This window comes from Kogia breviceps, chromosome 5 (genome assembly GCF_026419965.1).
Source record: "Kogia breviceps isolate mKogBre1 chromosome 5, mKogBre1 haplotype 1, whole genome shotgun sequence".
NCBI classification, from domain to species: domain Eukaryota; kingdom Metazoa; phylum Chordata; class Mammalia; order Artiodactyla; family Physeteridae; genus Kogia; species Kogia breviceps.
This window is the reverse complement of record NC_081314.1, coordinates 94,553,760-94,568,287: the sequence shown is the minus strand read 5'-3', so window position 1 is coordinate 94,568,287 and position 14,528 is coordinate 94,553,760. Positions and strand designations below refer to the sequence as shown.

The following is a 14,528-nucleotide window of genomic DNA, read 5'->3' as shown; positions in this document are numbered from 1 at the left end:
ATCATTCCCAAGTTTTTGCTCAGGGAAAAAATTTAGAAGGCTTTCATGAATCCTCATTTTCTCTTCACCTCACACCCAATCCATCAGCAGGTCTTGTTGGCTCTATCTTTACAACATATCTGTAATCTGAACAGGTCTCATTACTTCCACCACTACCACCCCAGCTCAGGCCACTATAATTTCTCACCTAGAATATACTAACTGTATCCTACCTAATTTCCCTTCCTCCCTTCTTGCCCCATAAAATCAATTCTCTACTGAGCAGCCACAGTAATCTTCTAAAATAATAAAATTAAGTAACATCACTCCTCTCAAAGTCTTTACATTCTCAATATAACCACCTCTTCTTGCTATATTGCTCAAGGCCTTATGGGACCTGCTGCCAGCTACCTGGCCTCTTCCCAATCACTGTGCTGTAGCTATACTAGCCTTCCGCCTGCCCCACCCCCCCGCCCCACGCCTTTACCTGGTCTTCTCTTCCCAGAAACATCTTCCCATAAAATTCTTATATGATTGACTATGGTATCCACCCTCCAAGATGTCCTTTAACAGTTCTTACCTCCTGGTGTTCATGCCTTTGTGTAGTCCCCTCCCACACTGAATCTAGACTGTATGACCAAAATAATATGGAGGAAGTGATGGTAGATGACTCTTGAGTCTAGGTTCTAAAAGACTGCTGTTTCTACTTTGTTCTCTTGAACTGCACACTCTGGTGGAAGCCAGTCCCTGTACCATGACAAATACTCAGGTGGCCCTGTGTAGTGGCCTTGTAGAGAGGAACCATTGGCCAGCCATGTGAGTCAGCCACCCTGGAAGTCTGTCCTCCACCTTCCATCAAGCCACAGCAAGCTCTGCCAAAATCTCTTACCAACTTTATGGGACATCCCCAAATAAACCCACCCTACGAAGACACTCTCAAATTACTAAGCCACAGACACTGAGACATAACACATGGAGACTTTATTATTAAGTCATCTGGGGGTGATTTGTTATGCAGAGATAGATAATACATTCACTTTCTCAGTTTATTCAGCTTTCTGCTCAGAAGTTATTTATTTAAAAATAACTTCTTGGGCTTCCCTGGTGGCGCAGTGGTTGAGAATCCGCCTGCCGATGTAGGAGACACGGGTTCGTGCCCTGGTCTGGGAAGATCCCACATGCCGCGGAGCAACTAAGCCCGTGAGCCATGGCCACTGGGCCTGCGCGTCCGGAGCCTGTGCTCCGCAACGGGAGAGGCCACAACAGTGAGAGGCCCGCATACCGCAAAAAAAAAAAAAAAAAAAAAAAAAAAAAAAAAAAAAAAAAAACTTCTTTGATTTCCTATCTAAAATAGTCATCCACGAAGTAGGAGAGTGGCATGGACATATATACACACCAAATGTAAAATAGATAGCTAGTGGGAAGCATCCGTATAGCACAGGGAGATCAGCTCGGTGTTTGTGACCACCTAGAGGAGTGGGATTGGGAGGGTGGGAGGGAGACGCAAGAGGGAGGGGATATGGGGATATATGTATATGTATTGCTGAATCACTTTGTTATACAGCAGAAACTAACACACCATTGTAAAGCAATTATACTCCAATAAAGATGTTAATAAATAAATAAGTAATTAAAAGGCAAATGGTCCTTTAAAAATAAATAAATAAATAGAACAATCATCCAATACCCCTGTTTCTTGCCCTACTTTGTTTCCTTTCCTGGCACTTAAAATTATCCACAATTTTTTTCTTTTTTTTTTTTTTTTTTTACTTATTGCCTTTCCCCTCACTAGAGTATAAGCTTCTCAAGGGGAAGAATTTGTTGTTGTTCATGCTGAATCCCAAATGCTTACAATATTGCCTAGCACAGGGTAGACATCCCTTCCATTTCTTATTCACTGGTATAATAATTACAACCGCTGTTTATTCTCAAATATGTGGGAACTATGCCAAATATTATGTTTAAAATAAGACATATTTTTATTTTAATCCTCATAGCCACCCTGAGGGGCAGAGGAATTTCCAACAGTGGAGAAGTGTCAGGCTTAATTGCTGAAGGTCCACAGCTAGTAAATGACAAAATCAAAACTCAGATCCAAGCGTGGCTGATCCAAATTTTGCTTTCAACTACTTTACTATATTGAAAGATTAAACGATTTAAGATAACACAAACTCACGAAGGGATACATAAGATGCACAGTTTACAAAAGAGACACTTCTAAAACATTATTAGTCTACATAGGTGGGTGGGATGTGAGAAGTTGGGGAAATCCCCCAAAATGAAGACTGTCTCCAAAGCATAGTGCTGCAGAGTACTCAACAGCAGACCATAAACTTAGTGTCCCTGAATAACTTTAAAAGTATCATGCTGCTCCTATGAAAGCAGGGGGACTCCAATTCCATACCACTTGGGCTCTTTCATGCATTACCAGTCCACAGCAAAGCAGTGTTGATGAGGAATGGAGATCTTCAAACAGATACTTTGGCTCCATCTTCCTTAAAGAGCTTTCAAAGGTGACCACTCCATGTCCTTCCTTAGTCCTAATGTGCAGAGATTTAATGCCTACATAAATCTGAGAGTTATTTCTCTACTAAACCTAAAGAATTCAAAGCCAAAGAAAATCAGTAACGTCTGTTGCCAAAGTTCTAGTAATATAGCCATATATTAGCCTGTCTTATTATATAGACAAACAAGACCCCAAGACTTCTAAAATCTTTAAGTTGAAAAAGACCTTAGAAATCACCTAGCTGAAATTCTTTCCCAAATAATATTTCTTTCTACAATCTAGGCTCTTTCAGGGACAAATGTGTCCTTGTCTTAGATGGGAGTGCCTTCCACTGCTTCTTTAATCTCATGCCACACTCACGATTCTGAGCTGCTATACCTCGTGTCATGTGTGTCTGGAGAAACTAAATTTGCCATCCTAGACATGCTGAATTTAGTATTCTGAACGTCAAACCTGCTAACTGGACCAGGGACTGGTGTTCAACCAGAAGAAGCTGCGTAAGTGATCAAACCCTTCTGGTGTGTCTTATCCCCAAACTCTGTCCAATAAGAAAGCTTTGAATTTGTTGGTGGAAAACCCATCCTTAGAGAAGCAAGTACTAAGAACACATAGCCAAGCCAGTTCAGTAGAGCCCAGGTATAACCTGAGCAACACTGGGCTGTTGCTTCAGTTCTCTAGAACATCCCAGTCATGGAAACACTGAGACAAAGGTGACAGCAAGGGTGCTGTATGTTGCCCAGCTCCTTGAACTCTTTGAATATCCTTATATTAAACACCAAGGGAGGGACTTCCCTGGTGGCACAGTGGTTAAGAATCCACCTGCCAATGCTGGGGACACGGGTTCAAGCCCTGGTCGGGGAAGATCCCACATGCCGCGTAGCAACTAGGCCCATGTGCCACAACTACTGAGCCTGTGCTCTAGAGCCCGCAAGCCACAACTACTGAAGCCCACGTGCCACAACTACTGAAGCCCGCGCGCCTAGAGCCCATGCTCCGCAACAAGAGAAGCCACCGCAATGAGAAGCCCATGCACCGCAACAAAGAGTAGCCCCCACTCTCCACAACTAGAGAAAGCCCTCGTGCAGCAACGAAGACCCAACTCGGCCAATAAATAAACAAACAACTTTAAATAAATAAATACCAATAGAAAAAGGTAATCTGTGTGTCTCTGCCTTGCAAAAACAGCCTAACACTCTCATGCTGAGCTAGCTCTGTCTTCCACTTCTATCCAGCCATCCAAGTTCTGCCCTCTAGAATTCCAACCATCATATGGCAGCTTTTCACGTTTTCACTCAGGTCCTGTGTCTTCTCTCATCCACAGCATGATGCTCAATTCCACCAATGACCCCCTACCAGTTAACCAGGTAGTTAATTTATACTGTGAGCTAGGAAGTCCCTCCCCTCCTAAAGCATCCTCATCTGAACATCACCCTCCAGACATGGTATAAGCAGGACATGGTTTATTGGTAGTATTACCGTCTTGTTCTTTTCTTTTTTTCCTTTCATAATTGAGATTTTATTGGTTGTTTTGAGGATCAGTATACAGACATTTCAATTTGTACACAATTCTCAATATATGTACCAAAAATCTAAAAAGCCATGTAGCGGTGATTCTTTTCTGAACAGTTATTCCAGTGACTTTCCAGCTTAAAATTTGGAGGCAAATTTTCCTTCACAGGATATTAAGTACCAATACCTTCAAATATTAATTCATATGCTATTACATCGTTAAGTCCCACTAATTCACAATTTAATATCATATACACTACATACTCAAATTGTCAGTCGTTCACAGCACGTTAACAGTTACTAGAAGAACTGGACTACCATCACCAAAGATGTTACAAAGTGCACAAAATTCTGCCCAGGAGAGCCAAGATCAAGGGGTGAGTGGTTTCCTTTAGGAAACAATTCTACCAAAAACAACATGGGAAGAGAAGTAATTTAAAGCATTTAAGACATTAAATGCACAACTGTCTCCAAACTGCCATTTAGTATGCTTTGCATTATAGGATATAAAAGCTACCCCCCATCTGTGGAATGTTAAGCTGACACCCAAGACAATCAAAGTCTCCCATATTCAATATCCCACTATTTTCTGGTTGTACCAAAAAATAAACAACCAGCAAATGATTTCCCCTCTTAAAAAAGAGCATGTACACTTAAAAAATGGGATGAGGTGGGATTCCCTCCTTTTTAAAAATGTTTCTAGAGCTACTAAAAAACTTGCATTTACAAAATAGTTGATAAAAATATTCCTCTGGATTGTACAAGGAAGGAGACGGGGGACCCCTGATAGGACCAGGTGTGTGATATTAATCAGGCTTGGCTTCTTTCCCTCCTGCTTCATCAGAAGCTGGGCTCTCCTCGTGCTTCATCAGAAGCTGGGCTCTCCTCGTTTTTAGCTTCTCCATTTTCTGCAGGTGAGTCTTCTTTAGTGTCTTGGTTTGCCACTTCAGCCTGTTTTCCCTTTGCTCCCCTTTTCCCTTCTGTTTGCACTTTTTTGTCTGAAGATTTATCCTTTCCTGCCGCCTTTCTTGGCTTCGTTTCTACTTTTGCAGGAGCCGGTTTCTCCCTTTTGGGCACTGTGGCGGAGGGGCGGGCGCGGGCCGGGTGCCTGCGGGCGCAGAGCCTTCGCGAAGCTGGCCTGCCTGGCCGCTGCCGCTCCTCCCACCGCCGGAGCTGCTGGGACCCGCGGCGGGGTGGGGGAGAACGGATGGCTACTATCTTGTGCTACTCGCTAAGTTCCAAAAATATTTTCAGCAGCCCTGTCACACTATCTGCTTAGATTAAGCTTGTGGTCAATGAAAACATCTATTTTTTTTCATGTAAATCACTGTCCAAGTCTAGTATATTAACAAAATAGATTTTTAAAATCTAAATTCAGGACTGTAGGTTATTTATACTACATTTATCTTTCGTATTTCAACTCTCTCACATCTTGTTCGCATTATGCCAGATATAAGATACTCCTTCTAGTTCAGGGTCTATTATGAATTCAAACATGCCTGTTTTTTACCCAAGCTATTGATAAAAACACTGAACAGAATATGATTAAGGGAGGAAACCAATGACATGACACCAAAAATTCCCCCCTAGCCCCTTCTGAACTTGTTAGAGACACTGGGGGTAAAGGAACTACAGCAACTCCATCCACACAATTAAAATCCAATCTTCTCTCTTCTGTTTGCTACGAAAATACAGAGAAACTACTGACCATAAAGTATAGGTATGTATTCTTATAAATAATACTTCAGGGTTCATGTCTAGAAGTTTATTGGAGCCTGGGTGGTCAAGTGGACCGAGTATTTAATCACTTTTAATACATTTTACATGTTTCTACTCTGGTCCTATAGGGTCATTCCCAGCTTTTAATTTGTTTCCATACAGCCATTAGAGCTAGAGTGCCTTTTAGGAAAGAAATAAAGTAAGGGTCACCCCACTAGGGGTGAGATAACATGGAGAGAATGCCACATATTTCTTACACAAAACTTTTGCCACCAGAGAAGCTGTGAGGAAAACAATATGCAAGTAAATAAGTCAAATGGAGAGAAAGTTAAGCCTAAGGGATAAAGCCATGAAAAATTAAACCTGTCTATACTGTAGATCCCCAAACATATCAGACTTAACAGTTTATCAGAGCCCCATGTAAGTATCAGAGCCTCTTTAAGTATCTTTTAAGGAATAAAATAAATATTTATATTATATCTACTTCCTGGTAAGATATATCTAAGAATATTACACTGAAAGGTGCATTAAAAAATATACTAGGGGGGCTTCCCTGGTGGCGCAGTTGTTGAGAGTCCGCCTGCCGATGCAGGGGACGTGGGTTCGTGCCCCGGTCCGGGAAGATCCCACATGCCGCGGAGCGGCTGGGCCCGTGAGCCGTGGCCGCTGAGCCTGCGCGTCCGGAGCCTGCGCTCCGCAGCGGGAGAGGCCACAGCGGTGAGAGGCCCGCGTACCGCAAAAAAAAAAAAAAAAAAAAAAATATATATATATATATATATATATACTAGGGTGGGAAACAGCCATCACTTGATATAAGTAATTTAGGTAGATGAAATTCAATTTAATAAAATTCCCTCAGAATATAGAGATAAATCCACATTTTCCATTGGCTTAAACCATTTTTTACCCAAACTCACTGAGAGGAATAATCTAATTTGAAAAGATCAGCTATATTGATTGATCCAGGAGACCCTTGGTGCTCCCTAGAAGAATAAGACTTATGAAAAGGAAGTATCACTTTGATATGAATTAGGGAACAAACAGATTTATAGAGTAAGTCTCAGGCCTGGTATACTTCATTTTTCAAAATATGACCTGCAGTAGAATCAGAAATCAAAAGTAAAGCTTTTGAGGAATCCATTCATGTGTGGTCAGGGCATTCAATTCAGAGATCCACAATTTTTAATATTAATATCAATATGAGTGATTGCAAGGCCCCAGAACAGCAACTACTTATGCATGGAAATAAGACAACATAACAAATGTGGGTCTGTTATAAAGAATTAGTGTGGTATAGGGGAAGGAGCATGGGATTTGAATTGGTAAAGAATTTGGAGCCAGAAGATTTGAGTTCTTATCTAGTTCTGACATTTATTTATTTCTAAATGATGATAAAACATAACCCACAGGGTCACTGCAAAAATTAAATAACATAATGTATATCAAAAGGTGTACATATAGACAACATACAAGCATTAAATGTTCCTCCCAGTAGATAGTAAACTCTTGAAAACTAGAACTAATCTTATCCTTCTAGCACAATCTCAGACTAACAGAAGGTTTTGATAAATGTTTAGAAAATAAATGAATGACCACCCACACACCACACATCAAAAAAAAAAACCTGTTCTCATAGCATGCATAGTTGTGCAAGATAAGTTATATAATATGCAAATGTAAGCTTAAAAAAAGCTTATGCTAAAATATAAATGGTAATTAAAATATAAGTGAACCAGATGTATATCTATACATATGTGCATTCTATATATAAAATATACATACACATATATGTATATGACTTAATAGTTCAAATATATTTGAGTAAAAAGAAAATATAATTGAACAGATTTTTTAAATAGAACCCATTACAATCAAAGCATCTAGGAGTCGCTGAAATAAATAACATATTCCTACTTGGGGGGACCATCTAACTTAGAGTGTTCACTGCAGTATGTTACTATTATGGCCAAATATTTGTTTCATACGATTACTCTTCAGCAAACCTTCCAGAATGCAGTTTGAATTTTATTTGCAATTGTAAAAAATCTTACTATCAAATTGTAAAAATCTTACTATCAAATCACTTTAACAATTGGGATGGGAGGTATTTTACAAATGAAAACTCTATGAAGATAATTGAACAAAGGTGAGTTACCTGGGTCTGTAGAGGCAATAACGTAGGTATTTTGTTTTAACTCTTTTGGCCTGAATGAATATTCTCATCCAAGGGTCAAAATATAGAACAGATGTATAGGCTCTGAGTGACCATCTCTCTGGAAAACTAGAAAAGAAAATATCAAAGGCCATACTGTAGACGATGTAATAATGACATTAATTGAGAAGAAAAAATAAGACTACCAAGTCATAATGGTTACTACTAGCAGCTTCAGGAACTTTTTTCTAAACCTAATGACACAACAAATACCAGCAAAGGCTGCAACACTCACACATCCCTAAATACAAGGGCTTCTGTGAACAACCTACACATTGATTAGAACTGAACTCTGGTTGGCAACTAGCCGATTAAAAGTAGACTTACATCAGCAATAGAAAAGATACTTTTCATTAAAGCTATCAGCCCAGAAGGACAAAACCACGTCAAATAAACAAAACAATCCCCCTGCTCAATCATAACAAAATGAATCAAGGCCCACATGAATGAAATACATTTCCATGAAGTTACTGCAAACAGAGAAATACAATAACATGTTTCATTTGCTTTGAAAATTATGAACAAGAAACATAAAACTTCATTCTGTAAGTGCAATTAAGTGTTAAAATAAGTATTAATGGCCAGCTGAGAGGAGGAGTCTGATAACATGATAAGTGAAAAAGAAAAGAGAAAAATAAAGGGTGGAAAGGCAGTAAAATGGGAGCAGAAACAAACAGCCTATGAAGAAAACTACCCTTGTAAAACTGCACATTGTTGAGAAGTCGCTGTGTTGCTGTAAAACAACAACTCCAGGGACCTTCTATATTAAAGTCTACTTGTGAACTGTAAATCCTCTCCAATTAGACAAGAAATAAAGATCAAAAACAGGCCCAGCCATGCTTACGAAGTAGTGTTCTTCATCTACTGGGTCCTAGAAAAGTCTACAAGGGAAGGGCTACAAGGCACAAATAGAAAGCAGAGAGCAGTAAACCTATCATTTTTACAATCCTACCTCAGTCCAGAGGGAGACAAGTTGGTGGAAAGGAAATATAAAGCCTGTTGGGGGTGGCTGCTCAATGGGGTCACATTATTGGCAGTTACTCAGTAAGAAAGAACTGAGCTCCAAGGAATTTACAAAAAATGAAGACAAAATCCATAGGCAGTCCAAGGATTTCCTGGTTGGTTCTAAGTTCCTCCAGGCAGGATCTGAAGCTCATTATGAAGTCAGGAATTTCTATTAGTTGTTTAAAAAGAAAGCCTTCAGTAGAATTTCTCAATATAAATTATATAAAAGTATCTAGTCCATGGCTATTACTCCATAAATACAAGTACAGCTTTAATGTGACACGAAAGGCTATCTACATGGCTACAGTAATGTAGTCAATTATTAGTGCACCAGGAGCTGCACAATCGAGTAAGTCCTCCCCTGTTAAGAGAGGAAAAACAAGTCACCTTGGGACACTATAAAAATTCTGAGGACTTCTGCCATTATTCAAATCCTTTCTGGATCTCCTGATTTGAAACTGCCCTTACAGCTAGAAGCTCCTTTTGACTCTCCTCAAAGCTAACACTTCTTTGTCATTTGAAGGTAAAAGTCAAAAGTAATTCAGAGACAAGTTTGAGAATTTGAGAAACTTGGTGAGAGATCCAACTGGGTTAGACAAGTTTGGGTTAAAAAAATATGATACAAATATAAAATAAGGACACTAATATGTCTACCTCTTAATAGGTCACTTCTTTACTCATTCAATTAATATTTATAGGTCAATATTCATAGCATGTGTGCTGGGGATCCTCAAGACCTCCCCTATGTGAGGAAGATGTGCTAGAAGGTCTCATGGGACTTAGCATGTAATTGTATTCATGGCTAAGTTTTATCATGGTGATGTAGTAAGGATATACAGTGGCTCCTATGGAAAAGATAGGTGGTGTCTGGAGGAATCCTCGTGTGGCTTTCTTATGTTCTCCCCCTCTCATGAAGGGTCACACAGAGAATACTCTTTCCCCAGCTATGAAAATGTAACAACGTGTGTGTGATGCTTCTGCCTCAGGAAGCCCATTAGAGACTCTGGGCCCTCAAGGCTTTTTCATCATTGTTTGTTCTTTGCTTCTGTTTTTGTCTTTGTTTTTTTACTGGGGCTGGTCATATAAACACCCTCTGCCTAGCATGTATAAAAATTCCAGAGTCCCAGAAAAAAAAGTAGATTTTCAGCATATATCATGTTATTTGCACAGTATGGACACAGTGAGCCACCTTCACCTGTTACGGAAAGTTTTATATCAGTGAGGGGAACTGCTTACCAGCCAAGTTCCCAGAAGCCAGCCAAGGGCCAATCTTGCAAGCAAGACTTCTAGCATTAACCCTTTTCTACACACACACCTACTTTTGAAAGTTCCCGTTTACTTGTGACAAAGAGAACAGTAATACTTCTTATGCTATTATCATGTCAGTGACAGAAAGACAAAGAAGGCTAAATATGACATCTGTATATGAAACAGGCTACCCAATGTCACTTTCAAATGTCTTTATATGATACATAAGGTCCTTCATGATCTGGACCCCACTTAACTCTCCAGCCTCATCTCCTGCCAGCTTCAGTCTAGCCATTTAGGACCACTTCAGTTCTCCAGATATGGGGTCATGCTTTCTTACCCCCAAGCCTTGGCACATTCAATTCTGTTGCCATTTTCAGTTAGCTCCTCTTCACGCTTCAGATAGCACTTCCTCTCAAAGCCTTCCCTCACTCCCCAAGATTGGGTGAATCACTCTCCTCCGGTGCTCCCCTCCTTCTTCTGTGGACCCCTCCACAGCACTTGCCACTTTGTGGTGTCGTTGACTACTTACTTGTATCTCCATCAGGCTGTACCCTCCATGAGGCTAGCATCCTCATCAATAAACATTTGTTGAATAAATGATAATTATTCAGGACTTCCTTGGCTTAATTTAGAATGAACAACAGAGGGTTCCCTATATAAGACTTTTTAATGAGTGATCTTCAGTGATGATGTTACCAGTGTTTACAAATAAAGCCACCCACTGGGGAAACAGATACAAATGTACTCCGTCATCATGGTATCTTCAGAATATCTAAGGAAAAATATAGTGTTACTCTCCATCATGCAGGAACTGCTTCATATATCTTCTCCAAGAGGTGTTTGTCTCTTGTTTCCTCCTAAATGTCTTTTCCAACCTAAAGTTTTCCAGAAGTATCCATATCTCTGTCTGTATCATCTTTCTCTCTTACTTTCAATTTAACTGGCTATAATAAACTGAGAAAGGAAGAGAGAGAGCAAACTCCCTTACACACACACACACACCGTCACGTGACAGACTTGAGAAGGGAAAATTTTCAGGCAGAAACTGACTTTATAGTCTGTGGAATATGATAGGAGGAGCTGGGGTAATCTATGTGCTTGTCCCCTGCTCAGCAGTGCGTATTCTCAAAAAGCCTCAGATTTATCCTCCAGCTGTGGCTGTGGCCTCTGTGTGGCCTCTTTCTTCTCCCAGCCTATCCACCCTGTCCTCCTGCTGTTGGAAGTGTTGCTCCATATGTGGCATATCATGAGTGGATTGGCGTGTTGGGACCACCAAACTATGTTAAGGGTAGGAGAGGGTCCAGAAAGAGGGGTCTCATGAGCAAGGTCAAATCTCCTTTATCTACTGATTCAGATTCTCTGTGGCTGGAGTCTGAGAATGCCAATATTTTTTAAACTATCCAGGTGTTTCTTTAACTCTACCAGTTTTAAGAACCATTGCCTGGTAGACCTACTGGACAGGGTAGTATGTAAAGCAGTTTTCCTGAAAGAAGGGAGCAGAACAATCTCTTGAAGGTGTTTGGACCTAGGACACCCTCCACATTTATCTACACTGGGTACACAGACAACAGACTCCCATCCAGTCCAACCACTGAGCTACCTTCCACAGTTGAGAAAACAACTCTAAAATCTGGGCACCAGACTAAATTAGATCCCTTTTGGAGTATTGCTGAAGTGCCATATTTCTATTCATGAAAATACTGTATACTATAACCAAAACTGGTTTATAATTTTCTAAATTTATTGCTAAAGTCCCTATAAAATCTCTGAAGAGTTCTTAAAGTTGAAATTAACAAGGCCTATATTATCTTGAATATAAAGAAGTGCATAAAGATTTTTAACTAGTTTAAGTTCTGAACTATAAAGGGGCTAACCAAATTTAATCTCAGGGTAGTTTATACCTAAGAGAAATGTCAACTCAAAGAGGCAATTTAAAAGAAAAGTTATAAGCTACGCAAAGTAATGAAAGTGCTTCTGCCATAACCATAGTATAGCAAGCACTACATTATAACAATTTGAAGCTGTGACTTTTGATGTGTTCCTAGCCAGCTCAGTTAAGACATAAACTAGAGACATTATGGAATGCTGCCCAATGACTGTCAATTTAGAAACACACTGGCAACATGACACCTAATTTCAAAACATTACTTAGCACAAAATTTCAACTCCATTACTCCATATTATATCCTTACTTTCAGAGCTGTTTTTTTTTTTTTTTTTTTTTTTTTTTATGGATTCCTCTAGTTGCCTGAGATCCTGAGCCATGATGGATTCCAGGGGCAAGAAAGGCCCTTTTGATAACAGCCAATTCCATGACATGCCTTTTTTTTTTTTTTACTAGAGTCCATGGTTTCTTCCATTTTTTCATAAAGTTGAATATGTTAAGAAGATATTAAGTAATTGAAAACAACATGGGCACAAGTAAATTGCATATATAACAGACCAAGTGAAATGGTCATATGATCCTGGCCCCGCAAAAGGGAATCAGGAAAAATGCTATAGGAGTGATCAAGTCTTCACAGTTTGGAAGTCAAAAAAGACTTCAAAGGTAACAGAAGCACTTTACAAAATTTCCTAAAACTTCCTCTCTCATCCTAATAAAGGTCTTCAATGATCTTCAGGGATGGAGGACAGTAGAACCCACTACGGAAAGTGCCAGCACCTTCCAATGAAAGTATTTGCAATATCCTTAGAAAATTACCTAGACATTGACATTCAATTTGGTTTACCTAAATTCATTTGTTACTTGCTATGTACCAGGCACTGAGTTAGTTTACAGAGCATTATAGTAATTGCTAGAAAGAAGTGCTATGGGAGAAGAATGGACAGAATTAAAATGCACTGAGAACTTCCACATGCCGAGTACTGTGCCTCTTCTGTTTCTACAGTATTCGTATTAAGTAGATGATGCAATAGCCTCATCCTGTAGATGAGAACACTGAAGTTCAGAGACTACAAATAACTTACCATTAGGATGAAAGCTCTCTCAACAGAATTCAAGCCACTTGGGGCAGAGATATTTGTTTTCTTCCTGATATATCCCCAGATCCTAAAGCAAGGCCTCATACTTAAACTCAATAAATATCCACTGAATGAGTGAATGTAAAATGAATCTATCTGTAGTCCGTTACTCGGTGGAAGAAACAGAATTTGAGACCAGTTCTAAGTGACTACAAAGTCCACGCTTTTTATAATGTACCTACTGCCTCCAAGGCTGAGTGGTTGGATGCACAGCACTGCTGCGGAGTGGTGGGAATTAGCGGATGGGCTCAGACAGCCTCCATCCACAGCCCCTACCTGCCTGTAAGTCTGAGGTTCTGGCTCCTTCAACTCCATCCACAGATCAGGATTCAAGGATATGGTACCCATATTTTCTAATTCTGTATGGACTTTACAAAGAATATATGATATGGCGTTAGACTGCAAATGCTGCCCATTCATTCAATTAACCCTAATGTCTCTGCTGACAGACCATGACATCATATAAAAGAATATTTTTTTAAAAATCAAAGACATAGCTAGAATCAAGTTGGTAGACTTAGAACACATACTAGTCTCCTGCTGAAATCCAAGGAAGAATAGTAAGGATGCTTGAGTGCCTAGAGAGGAATGAGAAAATGGGGGAAGAAGATCAGAGAAATATAGGTGACTAATATGCAGGATGCTGCAGGACACTGTACAGACATTGATTTTTTCTCTGGGTGAAATGGGAAGTCACTGGAGAATTCTATACAGAGACTGTTTAAAAGACTACTCTGGCTGCTACAGAGGAGCAAAGGTAGAATAGTTTTTACAGGGCCAAGGGTGGAAGCAGGAAGACCAGTGGACCAGTGGGAGGACTTCTGCAGTAATCCAGGTGAGATATGAGGGTGGCTTGGACCAGGATCATAGCAGCAGAGGAGATGATAACCAGTTGGATCTGGATCTATTTGAAGGCAGAGCCCATATGAAAGTAATAAGTTACAAGAGTCCTCCAACTGCTGAGTATGAAGAATTAGAGAAAGACAAGACCCACATTATGGAATTATTAAAGGTTAAGAGAAAATCCTAAAAGCTATGCACAGGAAGAATGAGTATTACAAAATTTTAATAATTACATCTGCATCAGACTTCTCACTAACAACATGGATTCAAGAAGTCAAACGAGTAATAAGTACTGAGAAAAATAATTTTTAAACCAATATTCCTTTATCCATTTAAACAAGTACTGAGGTAGAAAGGGGAAATAAAGGTACCTTTTTTTTGAATTCTATTTTTTTTATACAGCAGGTTCTTGTTAGTCATCTATTTTATACATATTAGTGTATATAGGTCAATCCCAATCTCCCAATTCATCCCACAACCAGA

General features: G+C 39.7%; 1 protein-coding gene and 1 pseudogene across 1 annotated transcript in view; both read right to left on the bottom strand.

Moving 5' to 3' along the window:
• The window catches only part of MORC1 (MORC family CW-type zinc finger 1), a 191,697-nt gene that overhangs the window by 119,968 nt on the left and 57,201 nt on the right, over positions 1-14,528 (bottom strand). The window contains 1 exon segment of the mRNA XM_067035361.1: positions 7,869-7,994. Coding sequence (XP_066891462.1) covers positions 7,869-7,994 — 126 coding nt within the window.
• LOC136794303 (uncharacterized) lies at positions 4,386-5,436 on the bottom strand (annotated as a pseudogene).